The following is a 20,577-nucleotide window of genomic DNA, read 5'->3' as shown; positions in this document are numbered from 1 at the left end:
TACATCGATCTCAGTCTTGAAAATTTCAATAGACCCTGCACCGCACCAGTTGGTGGGGAAGAGTTCCAAATTCCTACTACCTTTTGTGTGAAGTTACCTTCCTGATTTCAGTCATGAATGTCCTGGTTCTATTTTAAGGTTATCCCCTCTTGTTCTGGATTGCGCCACCAGAAGAAATTAATCTTATTTTATTGTTTTTATAAATTCAGAATACCCAATTCTTTTTTTTTCCAATTAAGGGGCAATTTTGAGTGGCCAATCCACCTACCCTGCACACATCTTTGGGTTGTGGGGGTGAGACCCACGCAGGCACGGGGCGAATGTGCAAACTCCACACGGACAGTGACCCGGGACCGGGATTGAACCCCTGTCTTTGGCACCGTGAGGCAGCGGTGCTAACCACTGCGCCACCATGCCGCCCCCACACCATCAGAAGAAACAAATCTTTTATCTACTCTCTGTTTGTCACGTTAAACGTATCCATTAGATCACCCATCAACCATTTAAACTCAAGGTATTGCAAACCAAATTTATGCAACCTGTCCTCATAATTTATTCCTAATAGCTCCAGTATCATTCTAGTGAACCTAATCTATTGATGGCCGATATATCCCGCTTGAGTTGTTGTATGCAGAATTGAACAGAGTATTGCAGATGGGGTATGACCAAGGCTCTTTACACTGAAGCATAACTTCCTGCTCTTTACTTCCCTTAAGATAAAGACCAACATTCCATTTTTGATTTATTTGATGTTTTTTAACTTTGCACTAGCTTTTAGAAACCCACTGTCTTGCAACTACTTTGTTTACAAGCAAAGTATATTGTCAGGATTCAAGATGCCTGTAAGTCTGCACCAACAGGTAAGACCTGGGCCATAGAATGCTGGGATGCAGGCTGGCCACAATTCTGAACATGGCATCTGAAGTAGGCCATGCTGCCGTCAGTGAGGTGCCATCTGGAGACCAGGAGCTTCCCAACAAGACAAGAGGTCTTGGAAAAAAAACCTAGGAGTATACAGGTACAGGGTGACTCTGTTATAGCCCCATAATTATGAACAGAGTCCCTGTAGTGCAGAAAGAGGCCATTTGGCTCATCAAGTCTGCACCGACCCTCCGACAGAGCACCCTACTTAGGACAACCTGTGCACCCTATCCCCATTACCTTGTAACCACACCAAGCCTTTGAGGGGCAATTTAGTCAATCAACCTAACCTGCACATCTTTGGACTGTGGGAGGAAACCGGATACCTACGCAGACACGGGGAGAATGTGCGAACTCCGCAGTCACCTGATGTCTGAATCAAACCCAGGTCACTGGCGCTGTGAGGCAGCAGTGCTAAGCACCGTGCCACTCTCTCCTTCCTGCCAAACACAATGGTTAAAAAAAGTAGAAAAGCTTTAGCAGAGAAACCAGTCGGAATTTCTAAAAATTCTGAAATATTTTGCAGACTTATAGGGGCAACCTTATCTTTGGGATTGTTCTTATGGATTTGAATGCAATTAAGGTCATTAAGGGTTTCCTAATCCCAAGCTACTTAGGCCTTTATACATTGTTTTCTCAGTCATGAATCCAGGCAGCCTTCCAAGACTAAATCAACCAGATAAGCCAGAGTAACTGGGTTATCCTTGCTCCCTGTGTACAAGAGGCTGCTTGCACTTTGCTCTTTTTCCTCGTGCCTTGTGTGATGCCACTGCATCCAAAATGTTGAGCTTGCAATGGAAGGAATTACCAGTTGCTCTTGTCTTCACTGTGCACATGTTTCCCTCAATTAGATTTTGCTTTTGAAGTTATCTATTTATTTTTAAAGGGCTACTACCAGTGTTAAATTAAATTAACATTTATTGGAAAGTTTCCTATAACCTAACCAAGTATTGTGTGTCCGTAGTCGTGCTGTGCAGCGTAGCTTGACTATAATCCGACTGGCCAAGCAGAAGAAATCCAAGAAGAAAGAATACTGCATGTACTACAACAGATTTGGAAAGTGTAATCGAGGGGACAGTTGTCCTTACATACATGACCCTGAAAAAGTTGCAGTCTGCACAAGGTGGGTTTATATTACTGAATTTGATTTCTATTAACCATATACAGGGTGAAATTTATTTTGCTGATCAAACAGAAATACCATTATAAAATTTAAAAATTAGATTAATTGAGGATATTTACAGAGACATTCAGCATGCACCAAGAGAGTGCAAAGTGGAAACCCCATTGTTTTGCAGGACTGTGTTCATATCAGATGTCCGAATAATGCCGAGAAAAATTTGGATGGCACTGTTCCCATGTTAAACCAGACTTGCTTTGTCTGTATATAACTGGTGTATATGACATTGCAGTAGGACACTTTAATGCTGAAAACTTCCATTTTATCTGCCGCTGTATCAACTGACTAGTTTAATTTCTCTCCTTATTTTAGTGGTATTATATTCATTATGCAAAGTGACTGCTACTTGGAACATTAGCAAGACATTTCACTTTCAGGGCCATAGGAAACCGCAGGGCAGTTTTTAATCTCCACTTTCTTTTTGGCAGATTCCTACGTGGAACATGCAAAAAAACTGATGGGACATGCCCTTTTTCACACAAAGTTTCAAAAGATAAGGTAAAGATTGTTTTGTATCAAAAGAAATCATCTTGAACAATTGTCACTTTCATTAAGACCGATTCCTTAATGCTGCATTGATGGTTAAGTTGACAAGTGTATCATACTTTCACACAAAGAATAACCTAGTCTGTGCTGACCATTCTTGTGACAGTTACATAGAAACATACATAGAAAATAGAAGCAGGAGTAGGCCATTCAGCCCTTTGAGCCTGCTCCGTTATTCATTATGATCATGGCTGATCATCAAATTCAATACCCTGATCCTGCCTCCCTTCCAGCACCCCCCCCCCCCCCTTCCAGCCCTAAGAGCTATATTTAATTTCTTCTTGAAATTACACAACATTTTAGCCTCAACTACTTTCTGTGGTAGTGAATTCCACAGATTCACCATTCTCTGGGTGAAGATATTTCTCCTCACCTCCGTCCTAAAGGTTTGCCCCTTATCCTTAATCTATAGCCCCTGGTTCTGGACTCTGCTGCACCTGCGCGCTTATTTCCAGTGACTGTTTGCAAGAGGACACCTAGGTCTCGCTGAATATCCACCTATTTGAATAATAATCTGCCTGCAAGTGGATAACCTCACATTTATCCTCATTATACTGCATCTGGCAGGCATATGCCCACTCACTCAGCCTGTCCAAATCCTGCAGTAGCATCTCTGCATCCTCCTCACAGCTCACCTTCCCACCCAACTTTGTATCATCTGCGAATTTGGAGATAATTAATTTAGTTCCCTCGTCTAAATCATTACTATATAATGTGAAGGGTTGAGGTCGTAGCACGTTCCCTGCAGAATCCCACTAGTCGCTGACTGCCAATCAGAAAAAAAAACATTTATTCCAACTCTTTGCATCCTGTCTGCTAACCAGCTTTTTGTCCATCTCAAGACACCACCCACAATCCCATGTGCTTTAACTTTACATAGTAATTTGCTGTGTGAAACCTTGTCGAAAGCCTTCTGAAAATCTAAAGAAACCACATCCACTGGTTCTTCCTTGTCAACACTACTAGTTGCATCAGTTATACGGATTGGCTAATTCACCTCATCGCCCGTAAACCAGTAATGGGGTAACTCAGCCAGCGCTTCTCCTTGTGATCACCGCAAAATGATTGAGCCTGGAATGTGGACAATGGAATCAAATATGCCTGTAATGTCCCTTCCCTAATCGTTGTGATTAATGAAGGTCACTATGAAATTGCCTAAGAGACAGAGAGCAGTGGTCAATAATTTATTGTTTACAAACTGGAAGAGAGTATGCAGTGGTGTTAGGACCCTTTCTCTTTTTGATATATATCAATGACCTGGACTTTGGAAGTATAGGAAACAATGAGGAGGATAGAAACAGACTTGGAAAGGACATTGACTGCAGAAATGGGCAGACACTGGCAGATGAAATATAATGCAGAAGTGTGAAGTGATACATTTTGATAGGAAGGATAAGGATCAACAATTAATATAAGTTAAATTGTATAAATTGAAAGGTATAGGAATAGAGACAGGAAGTAAATCTTTGAGAGTGGCAATGAAAGTTCAAAGACATGTCAAAAAGGTGTTAGGTTTCTTGGCTTTATTGTTTGAAGCAGAGAGGACGAAAGGAAGGAAATTATGCAAAACATGTTTTTAAAAACATCAGTTAAGCTGAAATATTGTGCCCAATTATGGGCACCACATTTTAGGAAAGATGCCAAGACTTAGAGAAGATGTAGAAGAGATTTATTATGCTGGTAGCAAGGGTAGAAACATCAGTTAAGTAAAGAGACCAGCGAAATTGGAAGAAGACATGAAAAAGAGATTTGATGGAGAGGAGTTCAAAATCATGTACTGTTTTGATAGTTTAAGTAGGGAGAAACTATTTTGAGTGGCAGGAAGATCAGTAACAGAGGATACAGATTTAAGGATCAGCAGGACTAGAGACGACATCAGGTTTTTTTTTTAACGACACAAAGCACAGAAAAGTATTTTTTTGAAGTGTGGTCATTGTTGTAATGCAGGAAATGTAACATTCAGTTTGCACATGGCAATCTTTCAAACAGCAGTGTGATAATGACCAGGGTAATCTGTTTTTATGATAATGATTCATAGATAAATATTGGCCAGGACATAAGGGAATGACTCCCCTGCTCAAGAATAGGGGCTGGTTTAGCACAGTAGGCTAAACAGCTGGCTTGTAAAGCAGAACAAGGCCAGCAGAACAAGGCCAGCCTCCCCGAACAGGTGCCTATTGCCTTCATATGAAGCCTACCTGTGACAATAAACCATTTTCATTTCATTTCATTTCAATAGTGCTGTGGTATATTTTACATCCATCTAAGGAGGCAGCCAGAGGCTCATTTAAAACCTCATCTGAAGAATCCTACCTCTGATATTGCAGCGCACCTTAATGCTGCTCTGAATTGCCAGCCTAGGTCCTTGTGCCCAAATGTCTGTAGGGAACTTAAACTCAACCTGTGAACTCAGAGGCAAGAGGTTACAGCCGATACTCCAACCTCTTCTGTGTACATTATGCTACGATTTTAACACTTGCATCACAGACTATTCATGAAGAAAGACCACTGGAGAAAAGGCAGCTGATGGTAGTGGCAATTGTAGAAAGTACGAGTCAGCATCTCTTGGAAGAGAGGAGAGAAAATTGGCAATGGGGAAGAAAGTAATTTTGCTAGTAGATTTGCTAATCAACTTGAAATGCAGCATAATCGAGCACTTAGCTCAGTGGTGGGCAACCTGCACTCCGTGGAGGCAGCCAAATGTGGCCCATCTGGGTTCTGAGTGTGATTCACAAATACTGGAAGAAGCTTTCCTTTCTGATGCAGTCATGGCAGGTAAATGTGATCTCTTTTTGTGAATTGCAGCAAGAGACAGCTCCCTTGGGCTGTGTCAGCATCAGACAGATCAGATACAGTGATAGCTGCCATTCATGATGTCAAAAGAATTGAATAAAGTAAAAATATTTAATCAGATTTTACTCCACTTCCATCTGTAGTGTAATAAATAGCAAATGATTTGCATAACAAGAGTGTATCAAACAATACCGGATATGTTGCGAACCATAAAAGTGAAATGTTTTATCAACAGCTTCTAACATCAAATGCTTCTCTGCTCAGTAATGCTCCTAAATAAGTTTGTGTTCCCTTTCCTTTCCAATCTTCTTCCCTCCTGCTATTGTGTGGAAAGCTAGCAGCAAGTTTTATTTTAATGTTATCCAGTATGCACACACTTGTAAGATCACGTGTTCATACATTTTTCTTTCTAGTGTGCAAAATCTTTCTCACACTCCCTCCCATACTCATTCTATCTTGCAGCTTCATATTTGTTCTCACTTTCTGTCTCAAACCTAGTTCTCCCCCTCTTCCCCCCTCCCCCGCACACTTCTTCAATCACTTTCACTATCTCCCACACTTGCTGTCCTACTCATTCCCACTATCACAATTTTGCATCTGGTCCATCATCAAGACTTAGTGAATATTGATCAGAAGGAAATTAAACTCATTTGTTCCTCTATCCCCACCACACTCCTGCACCCTTCCCCCAATAAAAGTCAGGAAAGCCTTTGTTAGTACATTTGTTATTCTTTATTCTTCAGAATTCAAACATAACAAATTTAATGAGCCTCCCGTAATGAAGCTAAGGGATAAATTCTAAAATATTCTGATTCATATGCGAACAACAGATATTTAGTCAAGAAATTGCACATGAGATGCATATAAATTAAGGTATAAAATGTTGCTGTGATCTGAAGAGAGTTAATCTGCAACTTGGCTGGTTTTAGCAAAACCACTCTTGAAGGCACTGTCTCTCATCTTGTCTTGTTTAAAAGGCATGTTTTTTTCTGCTTCTCATTCCTGAAGGTACAGTCATGTTTATTTCTGAATCGATTGGCAATGATCCTTACAACCGTTGTGTGGAACAGCATTAAAAAAAAATGTCTGCTTGGATATATCAAACACAATTGCAAGTTTCCTTCAATCTTGCACTGGCATTGATACATAATGTCCCAAAATCACTTGACAGTCTATAATTACCTCAAGTATAATCACTGTTGCTATGCATACCAATGTTTTTTGATACTGTCAGTTGGGAAGAATTTCTATAGGGTTGGGCAATAAATATTGGCTTTGCCAGGGGCACAAACATCCTGAAAACAGTGTCTCTGATTTTGCTGTGTAAGGAGCAGAACAATGAATTTCCAAAACAAATCCAGTGATTTTGAGAAGGTGGAGTTGGGTCACTTTAAACCGCTATGAGTGAAGGTACACCCAAAAAGCTGTTAAGTAGGGAGTTCCAGGATTTTAACCCTGTGACACTATTTTTGTCCAAGCTAAGTTGATGTGTGACTTGGAATGGAAATAATAGGTGATGTTATTCACATGCATCTGCAGCTCCTGTTGGCTCGGTGGTGGAGGTCATAAGATGAGAAGTTACTGTTGAAGAGCCCTTTGGAATATAGAACAATAGAACATTACAGGCCCTTCGGACCTCGATGTTGCGCCGACCTATGAAACCAATCTAAAGCCCATCTACACTATGCAATTATCATCCATATGTTTATCCAATGACCATTTAAATGCCCTTAATGTTGACGAATCCACTACTGTTGTAGGCAGGGCATTCCATGCCCTTACTACTTTGAGTAAAGAACCTACCTCTGACATCTGTCCTATATCTATTTCCCCTCAATTTAAAGCTATGTCCCCTCATGCTAGCCATCACTATCCGAGGAAAAAGGCTCTCACTGTCCACCCTATCTAATCCTCTGATCATCTTGTATGCCTCAATTAAGTCACCTCTTAACCTTCTTCTCTCTAATGAAAACAGCCTCAAGTTCCTCAGCCTTTCCTCATAAGATCTTCCCTCCATACCAGGCAACGTCCTGGTAATTCTCCTCTGCACCCTTTCCAATGCTTCCACATCCTTCCAATAATGCGCCAACCAGAAGTGCACGCAATATTCCAAATGCAGCCACACCAGATTTTGTACAGCTGCAACATGACCTCATGTCTCCGAAACTCGGTCCCTCTACCAATAAAAGCTAACACACCGTACATCTTCGTAACAACCCTATCAACCTGGGTGGCAACTTTTAGGGATCTATGTACATGGACACCGAGATCTCTCTGCTCACCCACACTACCAAGAACCTTACCATTAGCCCAGTACTCTGTATTCCTATTACTCCTTCCAAAATGAATCACGTCACACTTTTCTGCATTAAATTCCATTTGCCACTTCTCAGCCCAGCTCTGCAGCTTATCTATGTCCCTCTGTAACGTGCAACGTCCTTCCGCACTGTCCACAACTCCACCGACTTTAGTATCTGGTTTAGCTCACTCAGCTAAATCGCTGGCTTTTAAAGCAGATCAAGCAGGCCAGCAGCACGGTTCGATTCCCGTACCAGCCTCCCCGGACAGGCACCGTAATGTGGCGACTAGGGGCTTTTCACAGTAACTTCATTGAAGCCTACTCGTGACAATAAGCGATTTTCATTCATCATCCGCAAATTTACTCACCCATCCTTCTACGCCCTCCTCCAGGTCATTTATAAAAATAACAAACAGCAGTGGCCCCAAAACAGATCCTTGTGGTACACCACTAGTAACTGAACTCCAGGCTGGACATTTCCCATCAATCACCACCCTCTGTCTTCTTACATCTAGCCCATTTCTGATCCAAACCGCTAAATCACCCTCAGTCCCATGCCACCATATTTTCTGCAAAAGCCTACCGCGGGGAATCTTATCAAACGCTTTACTGAAATCCATATACACCACATCAACTGCTTTACCCTCGTCCACCTGTTTGGTCACCTTCTCAAAGAACTGCAGTACATCCTGTAGATTGTACACATTGCTGTCACGGTACACCGGTGGTGGAGTGAGTGGAGATGCTCGTGGATGGGTTGCCAATCAACTGGACTGCTTTATCTTTGGTATTTAGCTGCTTTTGTTGCTGCAGCTGCAAGTAATCTTGAAAATGGAGAGTATTTCACTACACTCCTGACCCGTGCTTTGTGACGACAACAATCCCTCTCTCAACGTCAGCAAAACTAAGGAGCTGGTCATTGTCTTCAGGGAGCGAGTAAGAAGTCTTACAACACCAGGTTAAAGTCCGAAAGGTTTGTTTCGAATTGCTAGCTTTCAGGTAGCGAAGTATTGTGCACCCCATGTCTGCACCAATCTCCCTTTATAACTTAAATATTCCATCCCAGGCAACATTCTGGTGAATCTTCTCTGCACACCCTCCAGTGCAATCACATCCTTCCTATAATGTTGCGACCAGAATTGCGCACACTACTCCAGCTGTGGCCTCACCAAAGTTCTACACAAATCCATCATAATAGCGAGTGTCCCATTTGCCTTTTTCATCATCTGCCCTTCTGCCTTCAGAGACCTATGGAAAAACACGCCAAGGTCCCTTTATTCTTTGGAACTTTCCAGTGTCAGATCTTTCATTGTAGACTTCCTTGTTAAATTACTCCTCCAAAGTGTATCACTTCACACTTTTCACCTGATGAAGGAGCTGCGCTCAAAAAGCTAGTGATTCGAATCAAACCTGTTGGACTTTAACCTGATGGTGTAAGACTTCTTAGCGATAGGAGGCAGAGGGTGATGGTTGAAGATTATTTTTGTGGCTGGAAGCCTATGTCCAATGGTGTTCTGCAGGCATCAGTGCTGGGCCCCTTGTTGTTTGTAGTCTCCATTAATGATCTGGATGTGAATGTAGGAAGTATGATAAGTAAGTTTGCAGATGACACTAAACTTTTTGGTGTGGTAAGTAGTGAGGAGCAAGGTCTTGGATTACAGGACGATATAGATAGAACATAGAACAGTACAGCACAGAACAGGCCCTTCGGCCTTGATATTGTGCCGAGCATTGTCCGAAACCAAGATTAAGCTATCCCACTCCCTGTCGTTCTGGTGTGCTCCATGTGCCTATCCAATAACCGCTTGAAAGTTCCTAAAGTGTCCGACTCCACTATCACAGCAGGCAGTCCATTCCACACCCTAACCACTCTGAGTAAAGAACCTACCTCGGACATCCCTCCTATATCTCCCTCCCTGAACCTTATAGTTATGCCCCCTTTTAACAGCTACATCCACCCTGGGCTGGTTGGATGGGAAATAGAGTGGCAAATGGAATTTAACCATGAAAAATGTGAGATAATGCATTTTAGGAGGACTAAAAAGGCAAGGGAATAGTCAATGAATGGTCAGACCCTAGGAAGCACAGAGGATCAAAGGGACCTTGGCATGCATGTCCACTGATCTCTGAAAACAGCAGAACAGGTAGATAAAATGGTTAAGAAGGCCTGTGGGATTTTTGCCTTTATTAACCGAGGCATTGAATATATGATGTGGCGATGCCAATGTTGGACTGGATGGGCACAGTAAGAAGTCTTACAACACCAGGTTAAAGTCCACCAAGTTTGTTTGGAGTCGCTAGCTTTCAGAGCGCAGCTCCTTCATTGGATTTTAACCTGCTATTTAATATATGAGCAGGGAGGTTATTAACCGCGGCATTGAATATATGAGTAGGGGGATTATGCTGGAGCTGTATAAAACACTGCTCAGGCCCCAGCTGGAGTACTGTGTACAGTTCTGGTTGCCACACTATAGAAAGGAAGTGATTGCATTGGAGAAGGTGCAGAGAAGAGTCACCAGGATGTTCCCAGGGCTGAAGCGCTTCAGCATTCAAGAGAGGCCGAATAGGCTGCGGCTGTTTCCCCGGTAGCAGCGTGGGCTGAGGGGGGACCTGATTGAAATGTGTAAAATTATGAGGGACATAGGGTGGATAGGAAGGTAATTTTCCTCTGAGTGAGTGGAGGGGCCAATGAGCAGAGGACATGGATTTAAGGTAATGGGAAGGAGGTTTAGAGGAGATGTGAGAAAAACGTTTTTCACCCAGAGAGTGGTTGGAATCTCTGCCAGAGAGGGTGGTAGAGGCGGGAACCCTCACAACCTTTAAGTATTTAGGTGAGCATTTGAAATGCCATTGCAAACTAGGCTACGTTGTGCAGGAAAATGGGATTGGAATAGTTGGGTCTAATGGTCAACCTGGACGTGGTGGGCAGAAGATTCTCTTTTTGTGGTTTAAAACTCAGACTTTATAATTTACTTTGCACAGCCCCTTCTTATCCCTAGAATGGAAGAAAGGTAATTAATATAACAATTGAAGGTAGTTGGACCTAAGGTGCTGAAGGTAGTTGATTATAGTTGGACAGATATTTGGAGTTTAAGAGAAAAATCAAATAATGGAGACACTGCAGTTGGCAGGACTAGGTCTAATCTTGCTTTTCAAATTTTTATGCCATCCACCTTTATTTTACCTGTGCGGTTCTGCAGTACCATAAGAGAGAGTGGAAGAGTTTTGAGGGCAGCAGTTGAGATCAGCATACAAATGTGTACCCTTCAAACCCTTTACCAGCAGCCTCGGGACAGGAAACACTCTGTTTAAGTACTGCAGACGGCCACAGGTCAGAAAAAACCTGAGTGTTATTTGCAAACTACAAGACCAGCATGTTTGATTTATTACTTATGGGAGCAGGAAGCCGCTAGGAAGCAGAAACCTTGCTCCCAGTTCCACTGCTCCCCGTTAACCTGCATTATTACAAAGAGTGGTGCCGTTAGGGCCATTCATCATACTCTCCGGCAGAAAGAACAAAGCCAATACCTCGGCAAAACTAATTTTTTACAACTCCTAAATAGACTGCAAAACAAAAACGTGAAAAATCAAATTGGCAAAGATTAGAGCAGTATATTTCTGTAACTATTAAGTGCTCTAGTTGGCATGTTTGTAAGTCTACATGGTTAGAAATGTTTACTACCCTTTCTGCAGAGGGTTTTTCTGTTCTTTAACTTGAGCCATTATTGTTGCAGAGGCATTATTGTTGCAGTGACTGCACAATGGCAAGTAGCCATTATTAACCCCCCCAAACCTTGTTCCAGTCTTCCATATGATTCTTTGGTTTCGTTATTCCCAAACCGAGAGTGGACCACTGTTGAGTCGCTGACCACAACTGACAGAAGCCCACAGTGATACCCTCTGCAGGGAGGAAAGCTAAAGGTGGGAGATGTAGACTGCATGCACTCTACAGCTTTCGTGGCAATCCTGAGCTAATTTTACAGTAGTTTCGGCCTGACTTGACTTTGAAGTGACATTCGCTGGAAGCAGTAGACACACCTCACTTCGGTTGACACTGCAAAATAGTGCAAGTCCAGTTCCATGTCAAACCTGATCTGCCAAGTATCTGTAAGTTAATTTTAACTTTATCTCTTTATCAGTGTGTATAAAACAGCAACTGGCTGCTTTGTTCTTGTTAACCATTAATATGTCTTAGTTTATGGAAAGAGTTTTGCTCATACATGTATGAGCAGAGCATTTTCTTTGTCAGAGTTGAGGGTGAATTCTGCAAGAATTGGCATTGCTCATTGTATCACTGCAATGAATTAGTGAGACTGAGATATAGGTGGTTTGCATGTTTCTGAAGGTGGCCACCCCACAGTGTGCAGGCAGAGTGGGAATGGGTGATCGTTAGACAGCCAAGGAGGAGCAAGCAGGTAATGCAGCAATTCCCTAAGTGCACCTCGCTCTCTAACTGCTATTCTGTTCTGAATACTGGTGAGAGTAATAGCTCTTCTGAAAAAGCACAGCCAGAGATAGGTCCATGACACCATGGGTAGCTCAGCTAGAGGTGGTGGGGATGGTTCAGGAAAGCAACAACGATAGAGTATTCCATAGTTAAGGAAGAGACTGATTCTGCAGTCACAAGCATGATTCCATGATGGTGTGTTGCCTTCCAGATGCCAGTGTCTAGATTGTCATAAAGTGGCTGCACAACCTTCTAAGTGGCGAGGTAAACAGCCAGCGATTGTGATATGAATATAGTGTTGCAAACAGATTTTAGCAAGCTAGGAAAGAGACTAAGAAGCAGGACACCAAAGGCAATGATCTCAAGATTACCCCCAATGCCATACATGGCTGGGGAGATGGTGGAGAAGGGAGGATGTTAGATTCCTAGGACATTGGATCCGGTTCTGGGGAATATTGCACCTATACTGACTGGATCAGGATCCATGCAGGGCAATTTGCTAGTGCTGTGGGAGAAGGTTTATACAATAAACATATTACAATAGGAATATGATGTGGTGATAACGAGAGATGCATGTTCCCATGATGGAGAAAGGTAGGTCAACCAATGCCAGAACTTCCTCGATGATAAAAGAAATACGATGAAGGTGAATAACAGTGTGTGTGACAGATGTCAGGTTGCTGAACCAGGCTGAATATAGAAAGTTCAGAGAGGAAGTGGGAAAGGAAATAAAGGTGACAAAGAGAATTTGCGAAGAAAATGGCAGCTAGCATGAAAGGGAATTCAACGTTTTCTGTTGGCATAGAAATAGGTGATGGGTAGGTAAAGACGGGTGAGGCTGATTCTGGACCAAAAAAGGAATCTACACATGGAGGCAGACCATGGAGGCTGAGGAATTAAATGAGTATTTTGCTTCTGTCTTTACCAAGATACATCCTGGTGTGACCACAGTGAATGAAAAGGTAGTTTGAGATGCTGAGTTGACTGAGAATTGACAAAGAGAAGATATTAGAAAGGTTTTTTTAGTTCTTTCATGGGGTGTGAGCATTGCTGGCAAAGCTGTTACTTGTTGCCCCTCCCTAATTACCCTTGAGAAGTTGGTGGGTAGCCACTTTCTTGAACCACCAACCCATTTGGTATAGGGACACCCACAGTGCTAAAAGACTAACTGTGTTTAAAAGTTGCTAAATCACCATATTGTGGAAATTATGATAAAGACAAATTCTTCGAGGTTCAATTTGAGGAAATTTATTTACACAAATATTTGCAGAGAGAGAGTGTTCTGGCTGCATAGCCAGTTCACAGCACTCTGAGATTCGACCGAAGAAAGCATTGGCGGGATTCTCCGAGCCCCGCGCCGGGCCGGAGAATCGCCGCATGCGCGCCACACCGCCCTGATGCCGGCACGCGATTCTCCGAGGAGTGGAGAATCGGCGGCATTTGCGTTGGCGCGGTGCCGGTCGAGGGCCGCTCTCCGCGGCCGGGCCGCTGATTCTCCGGCCTTGATGGACAGAGTCCCGCCAGCGCCATTCACACCTGCTTGCAGCCAACGGGAACTCTGCGAGTAGGGTCGGGGACGCCATGTTGCGTCGGGGCCGACGCGTTGAGGAAGTGCCCTGCACATTTGGGGTTGGTGCGGCGCCACTGCGCATGCGCAGGTTGACGCAGCGCCCAGTTGGCGCCGGGAAGGGAGGCTGGAGCGACGTGAACCGCTCCTGCGCCAAATTGGTAGTGCCCGTGCCCGTTTTGCGCCGTCGTGAAATGCAACGGCGTTCACGACAGCGCAGACACTCTGCCTCCATTTCGGAGAATCCCGCCCCATATCTTTATAGTCTGAAATACCAGCTTGAAGTAAACAGCCATGTTGATATTAAATAGACCTTGGAATGTATGTAAGATGAAATACATAGTACATATGTTCTTGCCCTTGGCTAAAAATAACTCGTGTACACATTTTGTTATCTTTCGGACAACAATAATAAGGCAGAGACCAAAGTATTAAGCAGTATTTTGTTTACGTTACCTGACCTCCTTATTTTCTTCCAAAGGCAGTGTTAAACTATATAGTCAAGCACTTTCCCAACATGCTTTTAAGTTGGAAACTCATTAATTTCCCTTCCATAATTCTCTCCTTGTTGATCTTTTGATTAACGTGTTATGAGCATGGTACCAAGGAGGCTAAGGCTGCTCCCGCGTTCGTACAATAAAAATATCTTGCGCAACATTAAAACAGTAACCATATGACAATCAAGATTACAATGCCGATTATAATCCAGAACACAGTCCTCTGTTCTAATGATCCTAACCACCCGAAGCTCATCCCTCATTTTGATGTAATCTTGTTACCTCTCTATGAATATGATCCACCAGATTATCAATTTTCCCTGAGTTATCAGGGATGTACGTGCAACAGTCACTTCTAATCAGGGCACAAGTACCTCCCTTTTCAGCTAACAAGAAATCAAGGGCCATTCTATTCTGCAGGGCAACTGCTCTTATAGCAACTATCTCAGTTTCGATCTGGTTACCAGCATCTGCAGTGCCATTAGCTACCTGCTCAAGCATGTCTCGTAGTTCACGTAGTTGGTTGCATTAGTGGCTATTCCTAATGGTGGTATCATTATTCCCAGCATTTGTGCCCATGTCATAATACCTTGTGTCGTCCTGTGATGGGGATGGTCCTGCAATTGCTGAGCGTGATGCACATAAGGGACTACGTATCCCAAATAGCAGGAGCCTTCCCACTTTTCTGGTAACCGAGTGTATGTCTTATGGCCACAGATAAAACACGCGCCGTTATATGCGGTCAGGTTTCTTTTGCTATCAGTCATCATTAGTCTAATCGGATCCCCTTCCCAGGAGCCTCCACCAGTTCGATTTTCAACTCCTGACCAATCAAAGATGAATAGTCCTTTAGCTGTAAGGTGCAACATAGGGGGTTGCCAATTCAAGGTCTGATCACACTGACTCGTGCCTACTGAGTGGGTCCCATATGTTCTATGATTCTTAAAGCATATACTTCCTTTTGGAACTCCAGTATAGTTGGGAAGGATCAACCAGGGCGGTTGACGTGTTACATTAAATCTAGGCCCCCACCATTCCTCAAACCTATTCATATCGTATCCAGTTAATCTCCAATCTAACATATTCTGTGTATCTTCATCATTTCCTGTACTATTTCGTCTTAGAGCCCATTCTGCTATCTCTTTACTGGTGAATGGGATAGGACGCACAGGGAAGGCCTCCCCAGAATCGGGGAATTTGTGTACAAACCCAACAACTGAATTTATTTACCCTATCTGCTATGAGTGGGACATGTATATTAAGGTGTTAGTATGCAGTTTACCTTCTACATGATTTTGGATTAGTATGATAATACATAAGAACAATAGTGCCGTCATTCTCTCAGGTCAGCGTTTCGCTCGTGTACTCAATGTTCTGTATGGTGTAGTTTACACCAAGTTGCGTGGATCCAAATCTGGACTTTCTTTTCCATTAATGGCTGTTCGGGTTGTTAGCAGCACTTGGTAGGGTCCTTTCCACCTAGGAGAAAAATAATCTTTGATTAGTGCTTTCACATATACTTGATCTCCAGGTTTAAAGGGTGTGTATTTCCCTCTTTTGGATGCATCTGAGCTGTTGCACCTTTTCATGTTTTTTTTCTCTCAGCAGTTTCACACATGGCCTGGGCACATTTTAGTGATGCCTCATCTGCCCATATTAAGGCTGCTGCCATTGGAGTCATTGGGGGTTTAGTTCCAGTTGTCATGGGATGTTCCATTAATATCTCATACGGGGTTACACCCGTATTACGATTTCTATGATTTCTCAGGGCATACGTTACTATGGGTATGGCATCTGGCCATAAAAGCCCTTTTTGTTTACACACTTTTGTAACTGCAGTTGTAATTATTCCATCCGCCCTTTCCACCATTCCTGAGGAGTGTGGCTGATATGGCATATGCAATTTCCAATCAAATCCCATGGCTTCTGTTAGGGCTTTGGTAATTTGCTAGTGAAATTAGTTCCCCTGTCACTGTTAATACCCATTGGTATCCCAAACCTAGGTATTATTTCCTTTAACAGAATATTTACCATTATTCTAGCATCATCTCTTTTGGTTGGAAAAACCTCTACCCACCGTGAAAACATGTCCACTATCACCGATTATTGCTCTGGAAAATCAACAATGTGCGGGCTACTTTTTCAATTGTTACCATAATATCTCGAGCATACCATTGTTGACATATGGACCAGATAGGATGCATCTGAGGATGCTGGGGGAATTAAGGGTCCAAATTGCAGAGATACTGGCCAGAATCTTCCAACCTTAACCATCTTCCACCACCAATATACAGAATTGTGTACCATCTGCAAGATGTATTGCAGCAATTCACCAAAACTCTTTCAACAGCACCATCCAAACCTGTGACCCCCTACCACCTCAAAGGACATGGGAATATCATCACCTTCAAGTTCCCCTCCAAGCCACACACCACCCTGACTTGGACTATATTGCTGTTCCTTCAATGTTGCTGAGTCAATCCTGGAACTCCCCAGCAGCACTGTAGGTGTACCTTACACTACATGAATTGCAGCAGTTCTCGGCAGTGGCTCACCACTAATTTATTGAGGGCAATTAAGAATGGCAATAAATGTTGGCCTAGCCAGTGATGGGCAAATTCTGTGGAAAAAAAAAAAAATAAATAACTACACCTTAGTTGGTGATGGGGGGTGTTGGGTGCATGGTGCCAGGGAGCTGGAAATTTACACATGTTGCACCTTTGTTCGAACAAAGAAAAGTACAGCACAGGAGCAGGCCCTTTGGCCCTCCAAGCCTGCACGAACATGCTGCCCGTCTAAGCTAAAATCTACACTTCCGGGGTCTGTATCCCTCTATTCCCATCCTATTCATGTATCTGTCAAGATGCCCCTTAAACATCACTTTGTCCCTGCTTCTACCACCTCATCCAGCAGCGAGTTCCAGGCACCCACTACCCTCTGTGTTAAAAACTTGCCTCGTACATCGCCTCTAAACCTTGCCCCTCGCACCTTAAACCATTGACCCTCTACCCTGGGGAAAAGCCTCTGACTATCGACTCTGTCTATGCCCCTCATAATTTTGTAGACCTCTATCAGGTCCCCCTCAACCTCCGTCGTTCCAGTGAGAACAAACCGAGTTTATTCAACCTCTCCTCTTGGCTAATGCCCTCTATACCAGGCAACATCCTGGTAAATCTCTTCTGCACCCTCTCTAAAGCCTCCACATCCTTCTGGTAGTGTGGCGACCAGAATTGAACATTATACTTCCAAGTGTGGCCTAACTAAGGTTCTATACAGCTGCCACATGACTTGCCAATGTTTCTACTCTGTCCCTGTCAATGAAGGCAAGCATGCCGTATGCCTTCTTGACTACCTTCTCCACCTGTGTTGCCACTTTCAGTGACCTGTGGACCTGTACACCTAGATCTCTCTGACTGTCCATATTCTTGAGGGTTCTACCATTCACTGTATATTCCCTACCTGTATTAAACCTTCCAAAATGCATTACCTCACATTTGTCCAGATTAAACTCCATCTGCCATCTCTCCGTTCAAGTCTCCAAATGATCTAAATCCTGCTGTATCCACTGACAGTCCACATTGCTATCCACAATTCCACCAACCTTTGTGTCGTCTGCAAATTTACTAATCAGACCAGTTACATTTTTCTCCAAATTATTTATATATACTACGAACAGCAAAGATCCCAGCACTGATCCTTGCAGAACACCACGAGTCACAGCCCTCCAATCAGAAAAGCACCCTTACATTGCTACTCGCTGCCTTCTATGACCTAGCCAGTTCTGTATTCATCTTGCCAGCTCACCTCTGATCCCGTGTGATTTTACCTTTTGTACCAGTCTGCCATGAGGGACCTTGTCAAAGGCCTTACTGAAGTCCATTTGGACAACATCCACTGCCCTTCCTGTATCAATCATCTTTGTGACCTCCTTGAAAAACTCTTATCAAGTTAGTGAGACATGACCTCCTCTTCATAAAACCGTGCTGCTTCTCGCTAATACTTCCACTTGCTTCCAAATGGGAGTAGATCCTGTCTCGAAGAATTCTCTTCAGTAATTTCCCTATCACTGACGTAAGGCTCACGAGCCTATAGTTCCCTGGATTATCCTTGCTACCCTTCTTAAACAAAGGAACACAATTGGCTATTCTCCAGTCCTCCAGGACATCACCTGAAGACAGTGAGGATCCAAAGATTTCTGTCAAGGCTCAACAATTTCCTCCCTCGCCTCCTTCAGTATTCTGGGGTAGATCCCATCAGGCCCTGTGGACTTATCCACCTTAATATTTTTCAAAACACCCAATACCTATTTTTGGATCTCAATGTGACCCAGGCTATCTACACACCCTTCTCCAAACTCAACATCCACAAATACCTTCTCTTCGGTGAATACTGATGCAAAGTATTCATTTAGTACCTCGCCCATTTCCTCTGGCTCCAAAAAAAGGTGAAAGAATAAATCCAGCAACTCCAACCCAATCAGTTTAGTATCAACAGTGAATAAACTTTTAGAAATTATCATCTGGGACACATTTAACAATCACTTGGACAAGTTGGATTAATTAAGGATAGCTAGGATAGATTTGTTAAAGGTAAATCGTGTTCAACAAACTTGATTGGTTTTTCTGATGATATAACAGAGGGTTGATGTCACAGAATCTTAATGCAGATGGAGGTGAGTCTGCTCTGGCTCTCTGAATAAGCATTTTACCTAGTCCCACCACTGTGCCTTTTCCCCATAACCTTGAACATTATTTATTTTCAGATAGCAATCTATTTCTGTTTTGAATACCTCAATCAAACCGCCTCTGCCACACTCTCAGGAAGTTCATTCTGGGCTCCAACAGCCTCTGGGTGAAAATATTTTTCATCACCATCACTTCTACTCCTTTTACCCATTATTTTGAATCTGTGTCTACTAGTTCTTGATTTATTCTGTATATGGAACAGTTTCCCACAATGTTCAGTGTCCGTACCCCTAGTGATCTTGAATACCTCTATCAAGGCTCCTCTAAGCCTTCTGTACTCCAGGAAAACATACTCACCTCTTCAGTCTATTCTCATTCACTATTGTTTATCCCTGGAATTATTCTTGTGAATCTCCTTTGTACCCTCTAGAATTCTTCCGCATTCTCCTTCACGTATGGCACCCATAGCTGAGTGCAGTACTCCAGATTAGGCCTAACTGGTGTTTTACACAAGTTACACCAACTTTTTATTGTGCTCAATGCCCCCGTTAATAAATCCTTAGATGCTATATCCTTTATTAACTGCTGTCTGAACATGCCCTGCTACAATCAATCACTTTGTCTCTTTGGTCCTTCACCTTCTTAAAAGTTTCTCCTTTTATTTTATTCTCTCTCTCTCTCCACATTCTTCCTGCCAAAATGAATCCTCACACTTCTCTGGATTAAGCTTTATTTGCCATTTGTCTGTCCAATTCACCAACATGTCCCTATGAAGTTCAAGACTATCCTCATCACAGCTGCCAACCCTTCCAATCTTCTTACCATCCTAAAATTTTGAAACCATGCCCTGTACACGGAGGCTAGATCATTCATATGTCAAGAAAAGCAAGGGTCCAAACGCTGACCTCTGGGGAACTCGACTACAAACCTTCCCTCACTCTTTGTAAAGAAAAAAAACAACAAATTGTCATTAGTTTGTTTTGTGTCACTCAGCCAATTTCTGGTTGTGCCTATTGTCTTTTTTTATTCCAGAGCTAGAATTTTGTTCACGCGTCTGTTGTGTGAGACTATATCAAAAACCTTTTGAAAATCCATGCACACTACATCAACTGTGTTGCCCTTATCAACATTCACTTTTGCCTCTTCAAAACAACTCCAGTGAGTTTCCTTAAGGAAAGCCAGCATGAATTTCCTTGATTATCCTTAATTACTTGTTGTATCTTGTATCCTGGAATGATTAATACCTCACCCTGTCATTTTTGAGCCAGGCCTCCTTTATCACGACAAACTATTCTCATGTGCCTATGTGCACCTTGTTCACCAATGTTATGTACCATGATTTGTGTACTTACATACATGCAATGTTAACCTGAATTTTTTTGAATTAGTTTTTACGGGATGTGGGCTTCGCTAACTAGGTCAGCATTTTTTGGTCGTCCCTAATTGCCCCCCCCCCCGAGAGGTTGTAGGTGAGCTGCTGCCTTGAACTGCTGCAGTCCATGCAGTGTAGGTATACCCACTTGCTGTTAGGTAGGGCGTTCCAGGAATTTGACCCAACGACAGTGAAGGATCGGCAATATATTTCCAAGTCAGGGTGGTGAATGACGTGGAGGGGAACTTGGAGGTGGTGTCCCCATGTGTC

The 20,577-nt window shown here is 43.0% G+C and overlaps 1 protein-coding gene across 2 annotated transcripts in view; it reads left to right on the top strand.

Moving 5' to 3' along the window:
- Positions 1-20,577, top strand: part of zc3h3 (zinc finger CCCH-type containing 3) — a 315,450-nt gene that overhangs the window by 194,233 nt on the left and 100,640 nt on the right. For both annotated transcript variants that reach the window (XM_038808835.1, XM_038808836.1), the window contains exons 7-8: positions 1,886-2,044; positions 2,530-2,599. In XM_038808835.1, the coding sequence (XP_038664763.1) occupies positions 1,886-2,044; positions 2,530-2,599 (229 nt within the window). The remainder of the gene's footprint in view (positions 1-1,885; positions 2,045-2,529; positions 2,600-20,577) is intronic.

This window comes from Scyliorhinus canicula, chromosome 10, assembly GCF_902713615.1.
Source record: "Scyliorhinus canicula chromosome 10, sScyCan1.1, whole genome shotgun sequence".
NCBI lineage: Eukaryota > Metazoa > Chordata > Chondrichthyes > Carcharhiniformes > Scyliorhinidae > Scyliorhinus > Scyliorhinus canicula.
Note: the sequence above shows the minus strand (reverse complement) of the source record. Positions and strands in the feature narration are given on the sequence as shown.